The following is a 13,171-nucleotide window of genomic DNA, read 5'->3' on the forward strand; positions in this document are numbered from 1 at the left end:
TTTTGAAATTAAGAAGGAGACAAAATAGTATGCTTTCTATCGGTTATTACACCTCAGATTTTTATGCAAATTTACGTTTTTATGTGCACAACTAGAGAAAATTGAGACCTACCTATTAAAAATTATAATCGGTATTCTACTTTGGGTATTCTATGTATTTTTGCACATTGTACGCATTCCGTACATTTTTGCACTATTAAATTTCATCTAAATGCATAAAAATGCACAGTCTACCGATAATTGACTTACTTGAGCTTAATTTATCTACAAAAAGATGGAATAATATATCACTATTCAACGATATGTTAATGAATAATATAAATAATATTATAAATATCATTGCTAGAAATATTATCTTTGAAAGATAAGGAATATGCAAGACTGGATACGAGAGGAACGCGATCTAAGAAGTTAAATCATTCACAGGGCTAAAAGTTTGCAAGCGGTTGTTGAGAGACAACAGTAGTTCTGGTTGGTGCGGCGTCGAGAAAGGGGGTGGAAACAGACTCCCAGTAGATTTATTCGAAGGGTGCGTAGAGACCATTGGATTGACACGCGGCGACGTCTTGACAGCTTGTTAGGCTAACGGTTGCGTGCTGTTCATCGAACACGCTTGAGCCTCTTTACTGCTCTTTACCTTGACATTTCACTTCTGATCAAGCGTTATATCATTGTCTGCTCCTTGTTTCCTGGTTGCACCATTCTCACCATTCTCGAGATCTAAAGTAGTTGTAATCGTAATTCCAGCTATCGATCAATGTTTTTATCTAAATATTTTAATGCCTATATTAAATGTAAATATATGATACGATAAGCAATTGATCTCAGTAGATATAAACGCACAAAGTTAATTCATATGCGTATAAAAGTAAAGATCATTTTTGAACATAAATTGTGTTACAAACTATGTTACATGAATAGATCTTGATTCTTCGATTTTTAGATGACTTGTGACGATTTTTACAACTATGGGATCATGTATTTTCTGGTCCTCGATCTCTGTATGATCTATTGCGAATTCCATGTCCTTGGAATCATGAACTTCGAGATCTGTTGGCATAAATCAATTAATTTTCAACCGTTAAACTAACGAACGATATATTTCGCTTTTATTTTAATTAAATACTTGATTAAAAAATTCTAACAGTTCCGTATTAAAAAGATATTTGTCCAAGTAGAATAACTTTACAGGAGAAAAAAAAGAATGAAAATACCCACAGCATAATATCTGTTGAAATCTGGAGAGCCGGAGGAAGGATCAGAATCGACGAGAGGATATTCGTGGTGCAGGGAACAGCATTACTGTCCACGTGCCGTTTAACTTGATCACCCTGGCCAATCTGGCCTCATTTCAACCTCCAGTTACTACGGCACTTCCGCTAACAAATAATATTGTTGACGACCCTGCGGGGGCGTTCTGATTCGATTTGCTACACTATAAAAGCGTGCTGCTGGGGAGAGCCAGTAACAGAACGGGGAAAGCTTCGCGACGACTGACGAAGAAGAGATGAATAAAAAGGAAACGAAAGATTCGAGGAGAGTGAAAAAAACAGCACAGAGAGGGGGTGAAAAATTGTATATTACTGATATTTCACTAAAGCACGTTTTTTGAATAACAAGATATTGATCTTAAAGTGATCTTGGTGGAAGGAAAAATAAAACATTTTCAATAAAATAGAAATATGGGTGAACGCAATATTTATATTCTAATAAATTAAGAATGAAAAAGAACATAAAATTCATGTTTTAAAGACAAGTTTAGTAACTAAGAGGTATTTTCATCAAAGTTTTCAATTGCAAATAATATGATATGACCTTAAAAAAAAATGGTTATTAATATAAAAATATATGTAGAAGCGAAATGAAAATTGTATTCATTGCAATTGAACGGTTTATACTAAGAACCTCTTAGTATTAGTTTATACTAAGAATTGGTTAATATTAGGTTAAGTGAACTGCTATACCAGTTGAATCCGTAAGTGAGCTCCTATATATATGAATTTCAGTTATATAAAATGTAAAATATTTATTTATACTGCAACAACATTATGTAAACAGAGTTCTACTATATTACAAAATAACAATAATCAAATACTTTTTTTACGATATAAACAAAGATGGATCGCAGATATCGTAATCAAACCTTAAAATCGTTCCTTATGCTACCACTTCGATTCTCTTATCGATCTCGCTTGTCCAACGATTAAAATGCATCCAGAAAGAACTAAGAAAATTCAGCAAGAATCACTTTCATACCGAATCCTTTAATTATCGATTCATTTGTCATAATTAATTATTGTAACAGACTTTTAACGATACATACGTGCGGACAGGAAACACGAGTGGATAGAGTGGCACGGGTAAATTCTCGTCTGGAAGAGAGGAAGGAAAAAAATAATTATCAACGTGATACAGACGACAACGTGCTGGAAAGCATGGCTACGGTCTAATTAGTCCGGTTATTTAGTTAGGCAACGGAGATGCGAGAAGTTTACTCGGCCGTTCGGTGCTAGAGCCACTAAAGATTCGTATCTCCAGGACGTGTTTAAAAATAATTACCATGGAAGATTCAGCGATAGTCACGGAGTCGTCCTCACCTTTGTGCTTCCTGCCCTATGAAGTGGGCCCTCGTTGTTACGGCATAAAGGCAGCCCAGCCAACCCCTTCAGTACGTCCTCGCGTCTCTTCCGGCACCGCTCGAGTGCCTCCTCACCTTTCAACCACTCTATCACCGCGTTTAAAGAAGTAAAGACCAAAGGTTCTTTACCGTTTTAAGAGGTTAGACCGCTTCGAAAAGGAGTTTATTCGACGATGACAATGTGACAAGATGTGCTACGGGGATATGCTTTATTAAATTGACGGATACACTACACTGCTCGTATCACGAGACGAATATCGGGTAGACGTTCAATAGATTCGAGAATCGACCGAGAAGGATACGATAAAGAACTAAAGACTAAAGAACTCTTGTAAGTTTAAAGTGGATCACGAAGAACAGTCGGCGGAATGAGAGATCACGAGTTCACTAATTTGGCGCGATTTTTGATAGTGGTCAACAATCGGCGCAGTCGTCCTGCCATCTACATAAATCCGCGTTAATTAATTCAATTTAATGTATATAGATATCGCTACCGCTTAGAAATGCCTAAACGGTTGTTTATCTTTGACAAGATGAATTTTAATTGTAGAATTACGTATAAATTCAATTCCAATGATTTTGTACTTTACAATCACCATAGCTACGTACGATAGAATATTACGAAGCAGTTAAGAAGCAGTAAAGTGATGTTTAAAAAGACAAAGTATTTTTGTAAATGGAATACATTCATGATACGCTTTGATCTTTTTTGCTAATCAAATAACAAAATAAAGTGAAAAACTAGATTTTTATATCGAGGGGAAGTATTAGAGACAGGTGAAATTATACGAGCGACGTGATTTCTCCAATATTTATAGTATTTATATTTGTTTACATATAATTTTCCATATATTATAATTATAATTGTAGTAGGCAAAAACAGTAGTATCGTTTAATAACAGAACAGTCGTACGACAAGAATATTAACTAAAAAGTTGTGAAAGAAGAAGAAATCGAAGGGAAATAGAGAAGAAGGATAGGGTGAGAGGGAACAAAAATGGTTTTCAAGGTTAACGAACGGTGGGTCTTCGACGCTCAAAAACAAGATTGCTGTTAGCCCTTATTTCCTTCTCTTGCGACTACGAGGGATTAGTCTTTTGCGTCGTTTCTCACAGGAAATATTAAATTTCTAGTAGGCGCGTGTATCTTTTTCTCTCTTTCATTCTCAGAATCCTACGACTATAATAACTATTATATCCTGTATAACCGCGAAAATCTCAAATTATTAAAAATATACACCCTACGGATGTATCATTATTGCGCATTATATTGTGCAGAAGTATACTCGTAAATAGATGTATTCTCGAGCTTTTCATTCTCTTTTTTTTTTCATTTACTTTAGGCATTATTTTAAATATCGCTAACTAGGCCTTTCCTATTATATTTGGTACCCAGGGAAGCAGCTATTAAAGTTCGCTTTAAATATTTCACTTTTTTTTTTTAAATATATCTCTAAACAGTTTTCGTCTTATTTTCATCATTGGGACAAGCTACTTGTGCATGCATATCTTTTACGGATTTTACGAGCTCACGACTCTTTCCATTTCTTCTTTTTTTTTCCTTTTTTTTTTTAAATCAATTAAAACTAAAACCAATAAATAACGATTACCGATAAAACAGAGAGGATCAAGCACTGACCATCCGATGTTCTAGTAATTATTGACAATTATCCGTTAATATTTATCTTCAATAAATGATCAAGTGGTAATGCTGCATTTTCAAGTAATCAACCGTTAATAAACTAAAGTATCGTAAATATACAAAAATTGAAAAGTTGAAAAATCGAAATTGGTACAGCCCTTCGAATGATCAATGCTCGTTTACAAATTCATCTAGATTCAATGAGAAACACAATAGAGAAACTATAACGAACGATACTACTGGAACAATCTGCAATTTCTTGTAAATGCAAATTGTTACAGTCTTTTTCGACACGCACTATAGAAACGTTTATACTTCGTATAGCTTTTTTTTTTCCTTTTTTTAATAGTTCGTGAACGCTTTAACAAGTTTGATCACGCGAGTCACGTGTACATCGAACAGGAGAAATGCTAGCAAAAAAGAGTGATTCGACGAGGAATATAATCAACTGTTTCGACTATTATCACCGCTACTCGATCGCTAACTTTTTATTGTTCGAATAATTCCGAGACTCGTCCCTCAAACGCATCCTATCGACGCAACATTCTCTCGTCGGTAATTTCTTTTCACTCTTGTCATAGCCGTTATTATCGTAACATCTATCAAAAAAGAAAATCCTTCGTCCTCTCGGAAGTTATTAAATTTCCTCCTTATAAAGTATTAATCTTTCTTCCTTCCTTTTTCTCTTGTTTTTCTTCTTTTTTTCTTTTTCTTTTCTTTTTTTTTTCATAAACATTCGAATACAAATTGTAACTAATATGGTTTAAGTATCTCGAAGGTTTCGAGTAAAAGTATGTGTGCTTGGTCGTCGCTTGGTTTGCAATTTGGTTTGCGAAAAACCGTTTTCATACTACTTGTTGTATCATCGTAGCATAAAAAAATACGCAAAATATCGGGACTATCCTGGAACACGCACACCAGCAATGTTAATTAGATTAATTAGATTAACATTAATTAGATTAAAAAAGGTTTCATTGTTATTCGTACGCAAACTTTGCTAGCGGCTCTTTTTTTTTTTTTTCTTTTTTCTTTCTTTCTTCTCTCGTTTTGAGCATCTTCAGGATCACAAATTGAGAACAGGATAATTCTCTGAGCTACGTATGTTAAGTGGTTTGATTCGGGCAGAGATCGAAATGTACAGTGTTAAAATGACGGTCTACAGACTTGGTACTAATTCATTGGTTCGCGATGGCGATGTCGGATGAAATATAAATGCTGTCACAGAAGATGATTCTTCCGGTGTTTCGGTTATTCTCGTTGCTGGGAGAAGAGAGAACCGAGATCGTGGGTTCGGGGGGTAATCGAAAGATTAAACAATCCTCGCACATTTACTCTTCCGGTCTATAGAACGAATATTCTCCAGCTTATTGATAGATCTTGGTAAATAGTAAACTCACGAGTAAATTATAGCAGTAATAAGTAGATAAAAATCGCTGATCGAAGATAAATGCGGGCATTGAGATTCTGAATAATTCGTAATAGAAGAAGATCGTCGTTCACTCTGGAACAATAATTCCTTGAAAATGTAAAAATTATAGTACGAGAGAAAAACGGAAAAAAATAAATATAAAAAAATTATTCTCGTTGAAACTCTCTATCGATAAACGAATTATATAATATCCTATGGTAATCGTGAAATAAAATTGTTTATCTTTAACGAAACAGTCGGTCCTGCAGTAATCTTCACTTCAAGCTAGTCTCTTCTTTACATCGACGATCGAACTAAAGAATTTATAAATTAATATATTACATGTCGACTAAATAATAATAATAATAATAATATTAATAATAATATTAATAATAATAATAATAATAATAAAGCATATACAAAGGAGGTGCTATATAGAAGCCATGGACCAGTCCACGACAAAAAAGAGAGAAAATATATGAACGCGTATATCGAATACTTAATTTAATACGATAGTTCTTTAATTGTTTGTATATATATATATATATATATATGTATATAAAAGAAAAATTTTTCTTCTCCGGTAAAGTACAAACAACAAATTCATCGAATGTACCAGAGTTTTTAACGTAAAATTGAACACGAATATCAACGAGTATTCTAATTTCTTTCGACATCGATATATCGCTAATAAAGTCTAACATATTTGAAGATCTCTAGCTACGTGCTATCTTTCTGTGACACCTGACAAGCGATTGGCGTGGAGACGAACGTGTAAAACTTTAAAAAAAAAAAAAAAAGAAATTAAAAATGATAATAAAATAAAAAAATTAACAATGTCCTTACGGAAGAAAAATTCAAACAGAATAATTCAAATTCAAAAACAAAGAGAAAAAAGTAAGAAGCGACAGATTGCTCGGACAATTAACGCACACATCTGGAACAATTATCGAACGAACAAGCTTCCATCTCGCTATGATTAAAGCACGGCACGCTTCGCATCTCGTATAAAAATACACGGATCAGCGAGCAACAACGAAATTTATAGAAAAAGGGAAGCGTATTGATTAACATATCTTGTAACTCAATTACATCGATCGATACGAAGACATGTGATTCCACTGAAAAACATTAATCCCTTTGCACTCGTACTTGGAATCTAGATGAGAACGAATATTTCCGCTATTCTCTATAATAGAATTTGTCAATTTGGTCGTTTCACGCCTCTTTCTCTTTTTCTTACTTTTGTTCTTTCTTTTAATTTTTTTTTTTTTTTTTTGTTTTTAATTTTCCCCTTTTTACTGTTACTCTCGAACGAACGGTATGACATTAAAACACGAGAGAGAACAGTATCTCGTTAAAGCACTACGCGTTACGGACGCTCAGTCATTTGAAAATTCTTTTTCTTTTAGCTCAACCATCACAAAGAGAATATTTATACATATAAATTCGTACGTGGAAACTTAACTTTGCGTAAAATTTGTCAAACAAGCTTATATAAATACATTTTTGCTTAACCCGCGTAAAAAATGCAGTTTCGCGTGCAAAGGGTCGACAACAAATCGGTTCACGAACCCAACACACTCTGGTACATATCGCTTTAAATTAAAAGGGTCGATTAACAGAACAGCGCGAAAAGCTTTAATAAATGGGACATCTTTGGGAGCGATAACAATAATGGGAGAAATGATTTCTTACACGACGCGTTAACAATAACAGAAATAATTCTAATAATATATATGTATATATAGTATCGATTATAATAATAAATTAAAAGATACAAGTTACATTCGTATATCATCGAACTGTTCTGTTAACAACAGCGATTTAAAAAAAAAAAAAAAAAAAAAAAAAAAAAGAAAAGAGACGAACGTTCCCCGTTGATTTCATTTTTTAAAAGCGTCAATCGTCAGACCGTCTCCTTTTTTTCGTTCTATCACTCGTGTTTAATCGACTTCGTTAAATTCCACGCCTTTAACCCTTCACGCTCGACTAATCTAGGACGCAGAAGAACATAAATACAGCGCCTCTTAAACAAAATTTTATATTACTAATTAAACGCATACGATAATACTTTAAAAAAGGAAAAGAAAACATGGCAGAACGTCCAATGATCTTCGCTGCGTGTTGCTACACGTATTTAGCATTCAAAACTTGATCGTACATAAGTTCATTGAAATTGGACCATCGATTTTTCGATTTAAAATTACAATTTAGTCGATTTCCTATCACCTACGATGAACATATCGTAAAATACTGAGATTCGCTTCCTCTCGTATAGAAGAATTACTCAAACTAAAATTAAATACTCGTTCTCGTATGGAAATCAGGAGAAAGCAATGATAAGCACATCTCTCATCTTTGGCTAATTTTGGTATTACTTCATGCTTAAATAGGAGGATTTTACAATGAGACAATTAAAAATGGAAACAGCCTAAAAGCCTGTTAGGTCCAAAGATGAGTCTTTTAATAACAGCTGAATCGTTCAGCATAAGTATGATCGAGTCGTTCAGAAGTCATATTGATTAACTCCATAAATGAAAAAAGAGCAGAAAACAATGATACTGCAGAAGCCATTTCTTAAATTTATCTTGGTGTTTGCTGTTGTTTAAAAGATAGAGTTGATCAGATGGCTTCTAAAAGGCGCAATTCTTAAAAGACAAGCGATATTTCAATATTTTCGATATTCGCATAATATCTCAATATTATAACGAGTATTATTTTTTTTTAATTTTAAAAACTATTGACCGAAAAACTTCAAAACAAATAAAAACACAATTCCTACAATGTGAGATTGATTAACAACATATTGGATCTTAAAACCTGTTTCTCTGTAAAAAAAAATTTTAGCTTATCATACTCTTGTCCAATAGTATCCATATTTAACACAGGAATCTAGAAAAAAGAGACAAATAAAAAGGACAAAACGTACATCAAAAAAGTTCGAACAAACGTTGAGAGCAAAGGGTTAGACGCAATGATCGTTACAATGAACAGTTCACTAGAATACATCATATTTGATCGCATGATGCGATTGCAGAGGCAATTAATTCAATTAATCAACGCGGGGGGGAAAGTTGTCAAAACGTTTCCATAAATATTACTTTAATATCAATGAAGGGAGGGCCTAGTGGCTCTCTGTTTTAGCCTAGCCAAAAGCGCCTGCTCCCCATCGTCTTCTGTCTTCGATAACATCCCTCGAAAACTCTCCGATCTGTACTTGTCCCTTAAGAACGTTCTCCTCTCTTCTTTGTACTTTTCTATCCTTTCTCTGCACTGGGGATCGCCTAAGTCTAAACCACCTAGGTTCTTTAGATGCGTTTTATCGGAGTTAGCCGAGGAACTGTTCGACGATCCTGTTCCAACGTTAGGTGTGGAACTGTGCTGTGCGTCCTCCGTAGCCTGTTTCACAGGTAGAGAAGCTTCCTCCGACATTTTGTTAAACTTTGCCTCGTCTAATGATCTACTAAGAGACGCTCGTGTTGCTCTTGCGTGACGAGCTCTCAAACATGGCGGCAGATGTTGAGTATTATTCACCGGTGGCTCTTCCGACTTTCCCCGAGCAGAGTCCAGTTCCTGCCTCATCTTTCTTTCACGAACTATCTCCCTACCGATCTCAGAATCGAAGCTTCTTCTATCTTTATTATTCTCCGTTTCGTATCTTCTTCGCGGAGGAACAGACAAGTCACCCACAATGCCTCCAGATAATCTTTGCAACGCTAACTCTTGAAGTATAGCTGCTGTATCTCGAAGAACGATAGAATCATCCACTGGAGAAGATGCATTCGAGAAGGTACAAGATGAGTTTAAAGACGTTGGTTCGGATGCACCTTCCGGGGGATGGGCTATTTCACTGGGCTCGGCAGCATTTTCCGATGGTATTACTACTTCTATGTGCTCTTGCAGTTGACTGTTCTTCACGTTGTTACATTTAGAAGCGTCCTCAGTACGTGTAGGGAACTGCTTGTGTTGCTGACTGTTTTGAGCTGATTCCTTTGGTGAAACGTATTCGAAGCTTTGGCACTTTTCTGGCTTTTGACTCTGGCTGCGTTGCTTATTATCCGTATTGGCCAAGGACAGATCCAGATCCTGGCTCTTCTTTGATTGATTAGAGAACGAACGGCGATCGCTTGCTTGGAATTGTGGCTTCTGATGTAGCTGCAAAGAACGTCGAATTTCTTTCTGCTGAAAGTCTGAGTGGCTTTTCGAAGAGCGTTGAGAGCTTTCGAAGGTCTTCTCTTCTACCACAGCTTCTTTCTTTGCTGGATTCTCGTTTCTGTTGAAGGCTTCGGTGTTGTCCAGTTGCGAATAGCAGGCGGTGACTTCGTGCTCCATTTCGCTAGATTTCTGGTTCATACGAATGTCCGTCATACTAACGGTGCGAATTTTCTCATTTCCATTATCCTGATCGTGTATGGGCGAGTGAACGATGTTTGAATAATTATTGCCAGAATTGACCATCCCGAAACTCGTTTGGTCCTCGAAAGCTCTAGAAGTCCTCTGCGCGGTGGCGTCGTGCTCCTCGAGGTCTCTGTTGTCGGCAACGTCAAATGTCATCTCGGCAGATTCTTGAGGAAGAACGGGACTTTCGGTTAAATCACTAACACCAATGCACGATGTGTCTGTGTCTACTGTCGAGCCCATAGTGAGATCCAAGGAGGTTCTGGAAACGTTCTCCGACATGGATCTCAGTTGCGGTGCATCAGTCGCGATCGCGTTATTCACGGTGCCTTCCAAAGGATCCTTCGAACTGCTCGACTCGCTCGTCGGTGTCGTGATCGAGCCCGTAGTCTCGACTATCACCCATTCGCCAGAATCGTTGGTATTCGATATCATCTGTGACGTTTCTGTGTTGGTGAATATCTTGTCAGAGTTATCACAAATCACAAAACCGGAATCAGGCAAGTCCTCGATAGTCTGCTCGCATGACATCGGAGAGTCTAGATCGGTGGCGCTAGATAGTGGCAGTCCTGGCAATTCGTTTCTGTGTGCGTTTGAATTTCCAGCCATGGCATCGTCGTGCTGCGAACCGATCGATTTGTTGGTCGATGCATCGTGTTTTCTCACGTCCAACGTGTCTCTGTTGTCACTGTGAGATTTATTATCGTCAACGGAACAGGAGCTCGATCTATTTTCTACGTCTTTACACGGAGACATGGTTACTTTACTAGATTCTATCTCGCTAGGATGAGACATTAACCTATCGCAAGGTGTCATGTCTTGGTCGACTACGTCTGATACAACTAGGTTCGATTCCTTCGAAGTCTTTTGAGCCTTGGAAGACTCTTTATCATCGTACAAATCTACATGTTTGTCGTATGTCATTATCCTCTCGCAGGACTTAGCGTTACTCTGTCCTTCTAAGTTTACGGATAACCTATGACTAGGGTCGGATGATTTATCGGAAGACACGCTAGTTCTGTTCAATTTGTTCGCGTTGCTTTGTTCTTCGTCGATCTCTAAAGGTAAAGTGAAACTTCGAAAACTTATCCTAGGACTGTTAGCTGGTACAGGTGATGTAGAATGCGGTGTTCCATGTAGCGTGGCGGGTGTGAGTGGGGTTGAAGCTTCGGATAATAATGGAAGGTACCCTGGTGTTGGCAAGGGAGATGGGGTATCCATACTGTGAACATCTGCAGAAACCATCACCTGTGAACGTGCGTTAAATATATCGATCAACACCAATAGCACAACCATATGTACAAAATTATAGAAACATATAAATATATAAAGACGTGTAAAATATCATTTACCTGATCAGGACTTTGGCTATCAATGAAGCGCAACTCAACGTCGCACTGCAGTCTTTCCTCTAATCGCGATCTCTTTCTCTTAGATCCACCGGTGGCAGCGGTATTTTGTGTTCCTTCCGTCCTCTGACGTCTTGGTGACGCTTCTACCGACGCTACCCCGCCACTCTCCTCCTCCGAGAACATTCTCATCTCTCGTTCCTCCAAGTCGAAATTAAGCTGAATTTCCGACAGATCCAACGGCGACGATGTATTCGGTGCGTCCGCTAAATGATCGAAATACGAATCATGCGAAACCGATCGACTATGTCCGCAAGGTCTAGCTGGTGGTGGTCCAAGCAGAGGACCTAAACTGTCCTCACCGTCCAAGCTGTCTGCGCTTTTCACTGGTCTTAACCGTCGTAAGGAGTTTAAGGAACTTGGCACCGTTTCTGTTTGAGGTGGCGTGCCAACTTGTCTTGTTTTTCCTCTGGCACCCAAGCCACCTCGTCCGAATAAAGCTCTCCAGTTCAATGAGGGTGAACGTTTCGAGCCGTTTCTCTTTCGCGGTAATTCTATGACCGTATGGTAATGTAATGGTAACCCGGCTGGACCGGCGCCCACTTCCACGTAATCAGGCTCGCCCCTCAAGCTTCGATTTCGAGCCTCTTCCAAACTGAGCAATCTCGCCGGTGTTGTAATAGCTAGCGATTTCGGCCGTCCAACTGGACCGTCTCCGAAAATTAATTCGGCGTAACAGACTAAAAACTCTGTGACCACAGCCTGCACACCGACACCCTGCAACGCTGCTACACCCCCAACCTCTAATTCCTTGCATCTTAGAAGGTTTGGAGCCCAAACAATGGCAACGTTACGTGGTGTCATACCGGTCTCCGCTCCTCGAGCTGCCACTCTCACTAAATGACGCATCAGATACTCTAAGGTTCTGAAATCCAAAATACATATTTATGTTGCAAAGATAATGTTAGAATTATTTATGATTTCAAGTTGCACGTGTATTTCAAAATTGCCACAGTTGAAAATGATCCAATCTTCGAGGCAGAACATGAAAAATCACAACAATCATATTTTTCTCCTACAGTCTACTTCTTTACTAACATTATATATCTCATATTAGTAATTATCTTGCAGAGCTTCCAAAAAATAATTTTTCGCTTTTCCCGACAGCTTATTGAGTTGTATCGCTTTTGAAATACATGTACTAAGGGAAAAGGGAAAGCCAGGTCTTCTTTATCCTGTGCGTTACCTGTAATGCGGTGGTGGTAATTTTCTAACGGTATCCCTCATCCGCCTTAATCTTTCCGCGTCGGTGCTAGCTTGAACCGCGCTAACGAAAGTAGAATAAAGCTGGTATGTACAGAGTGGATTCGGTAGTTCTCTGAAGTACATTTTCAACAACGACGCTACAGAATGAATATCTTGTAAAATACTTTCATCGGAATGCAATGCAGGAACACGATCCTCGTCGAACGCGTTTCGTAATCTCTGAATGTTCGATGTCACGCCGCTTAGACGATATATACCGTCCACTAAGCCATGATTCTCGATGAATTCAGCGCAACACGTTAAAACGGTAGGCACTATAAACACCATGGTACATTGTACAATTGTTAAACCGTATACGATTAGTGAGTTACAATGGCTCATGGAAATATTTGAACACTTGTCATAGGAAACTTTTGTATACACGTATATACTTTGTGCGTTATGAAAGATATTTTGATATCTCATTAG

At 37.5% G+C, this 13,171-nt stretch overlaps 1 protein-coding gene and 1 long non-coding RNA gene across 12 annotated transcripts in view; both read right to left on the minus strand.

Annotated features, from left to right (window-relative positions):
• On the minus strand, positions 1 to 1,773 carry LOC139995806 (uncharacterized). The gene is made up of 2 exons (XR_011802071.1): positions 1,219 to 1,773; positions 1 to 1,050 (listed from the first exon to the last, which is right to left on the minus strand). It is a non-coding gene; the product is annotated as an uncharacterized lncRNA (long non-coding RNA).
• Positions 1,774 to 4,181: 2,408 nt separating this feature from the next.
• Cdgapr (GTPase-activating protein CdGAPr) overlaps positions 4,182 to 13,171 on the minus strand; it is a 43,632-nt gene continuing 34,642 nt past the window's right edge. For 10 of the 11 annotated variants that reach the window (XM_072019570.1, XM_072019578.1, XM_072019579.1 and 7 more), the window contains 3 exons: positions 12,684 to 13,017; positions 11,441 to 12,362; positions 4,182 to 11,336 (listed from right to left, as the gene is read on the minus strand). In XM_072019570.1, the coding sequence (XP_071875671.1) occupies positions 8,799 to 11,336; positions 11,441 to 12,362; positions 12,684 to 13,017 (3,794 nt within the window). In that variant the 3' untranslated portion in view covers positions 4,182 to 8,798. The remainder of the gene's footprint in view (positions 11,337 to 11,440; positions 12,363 to 12,683; positions 13,018 to 13,171) is intronic. The other variant, XM_072019576.1, reaches the window with a different exon arrangement.

Source organism: Bombus fervidus, chromosome 16 (genome assembly GCF_041682495.2).
Source record: "Bombus fervidus isolate BK054 chromosome 16, iyBomFerv1, whole genome shotgun sequence".
Taxonomy (NCBI): Eukaryota; Metazoa; Arthropoda; class Insecta; order Hymenoptera; family Apidae; genus Bombus; species Bombus fervidus.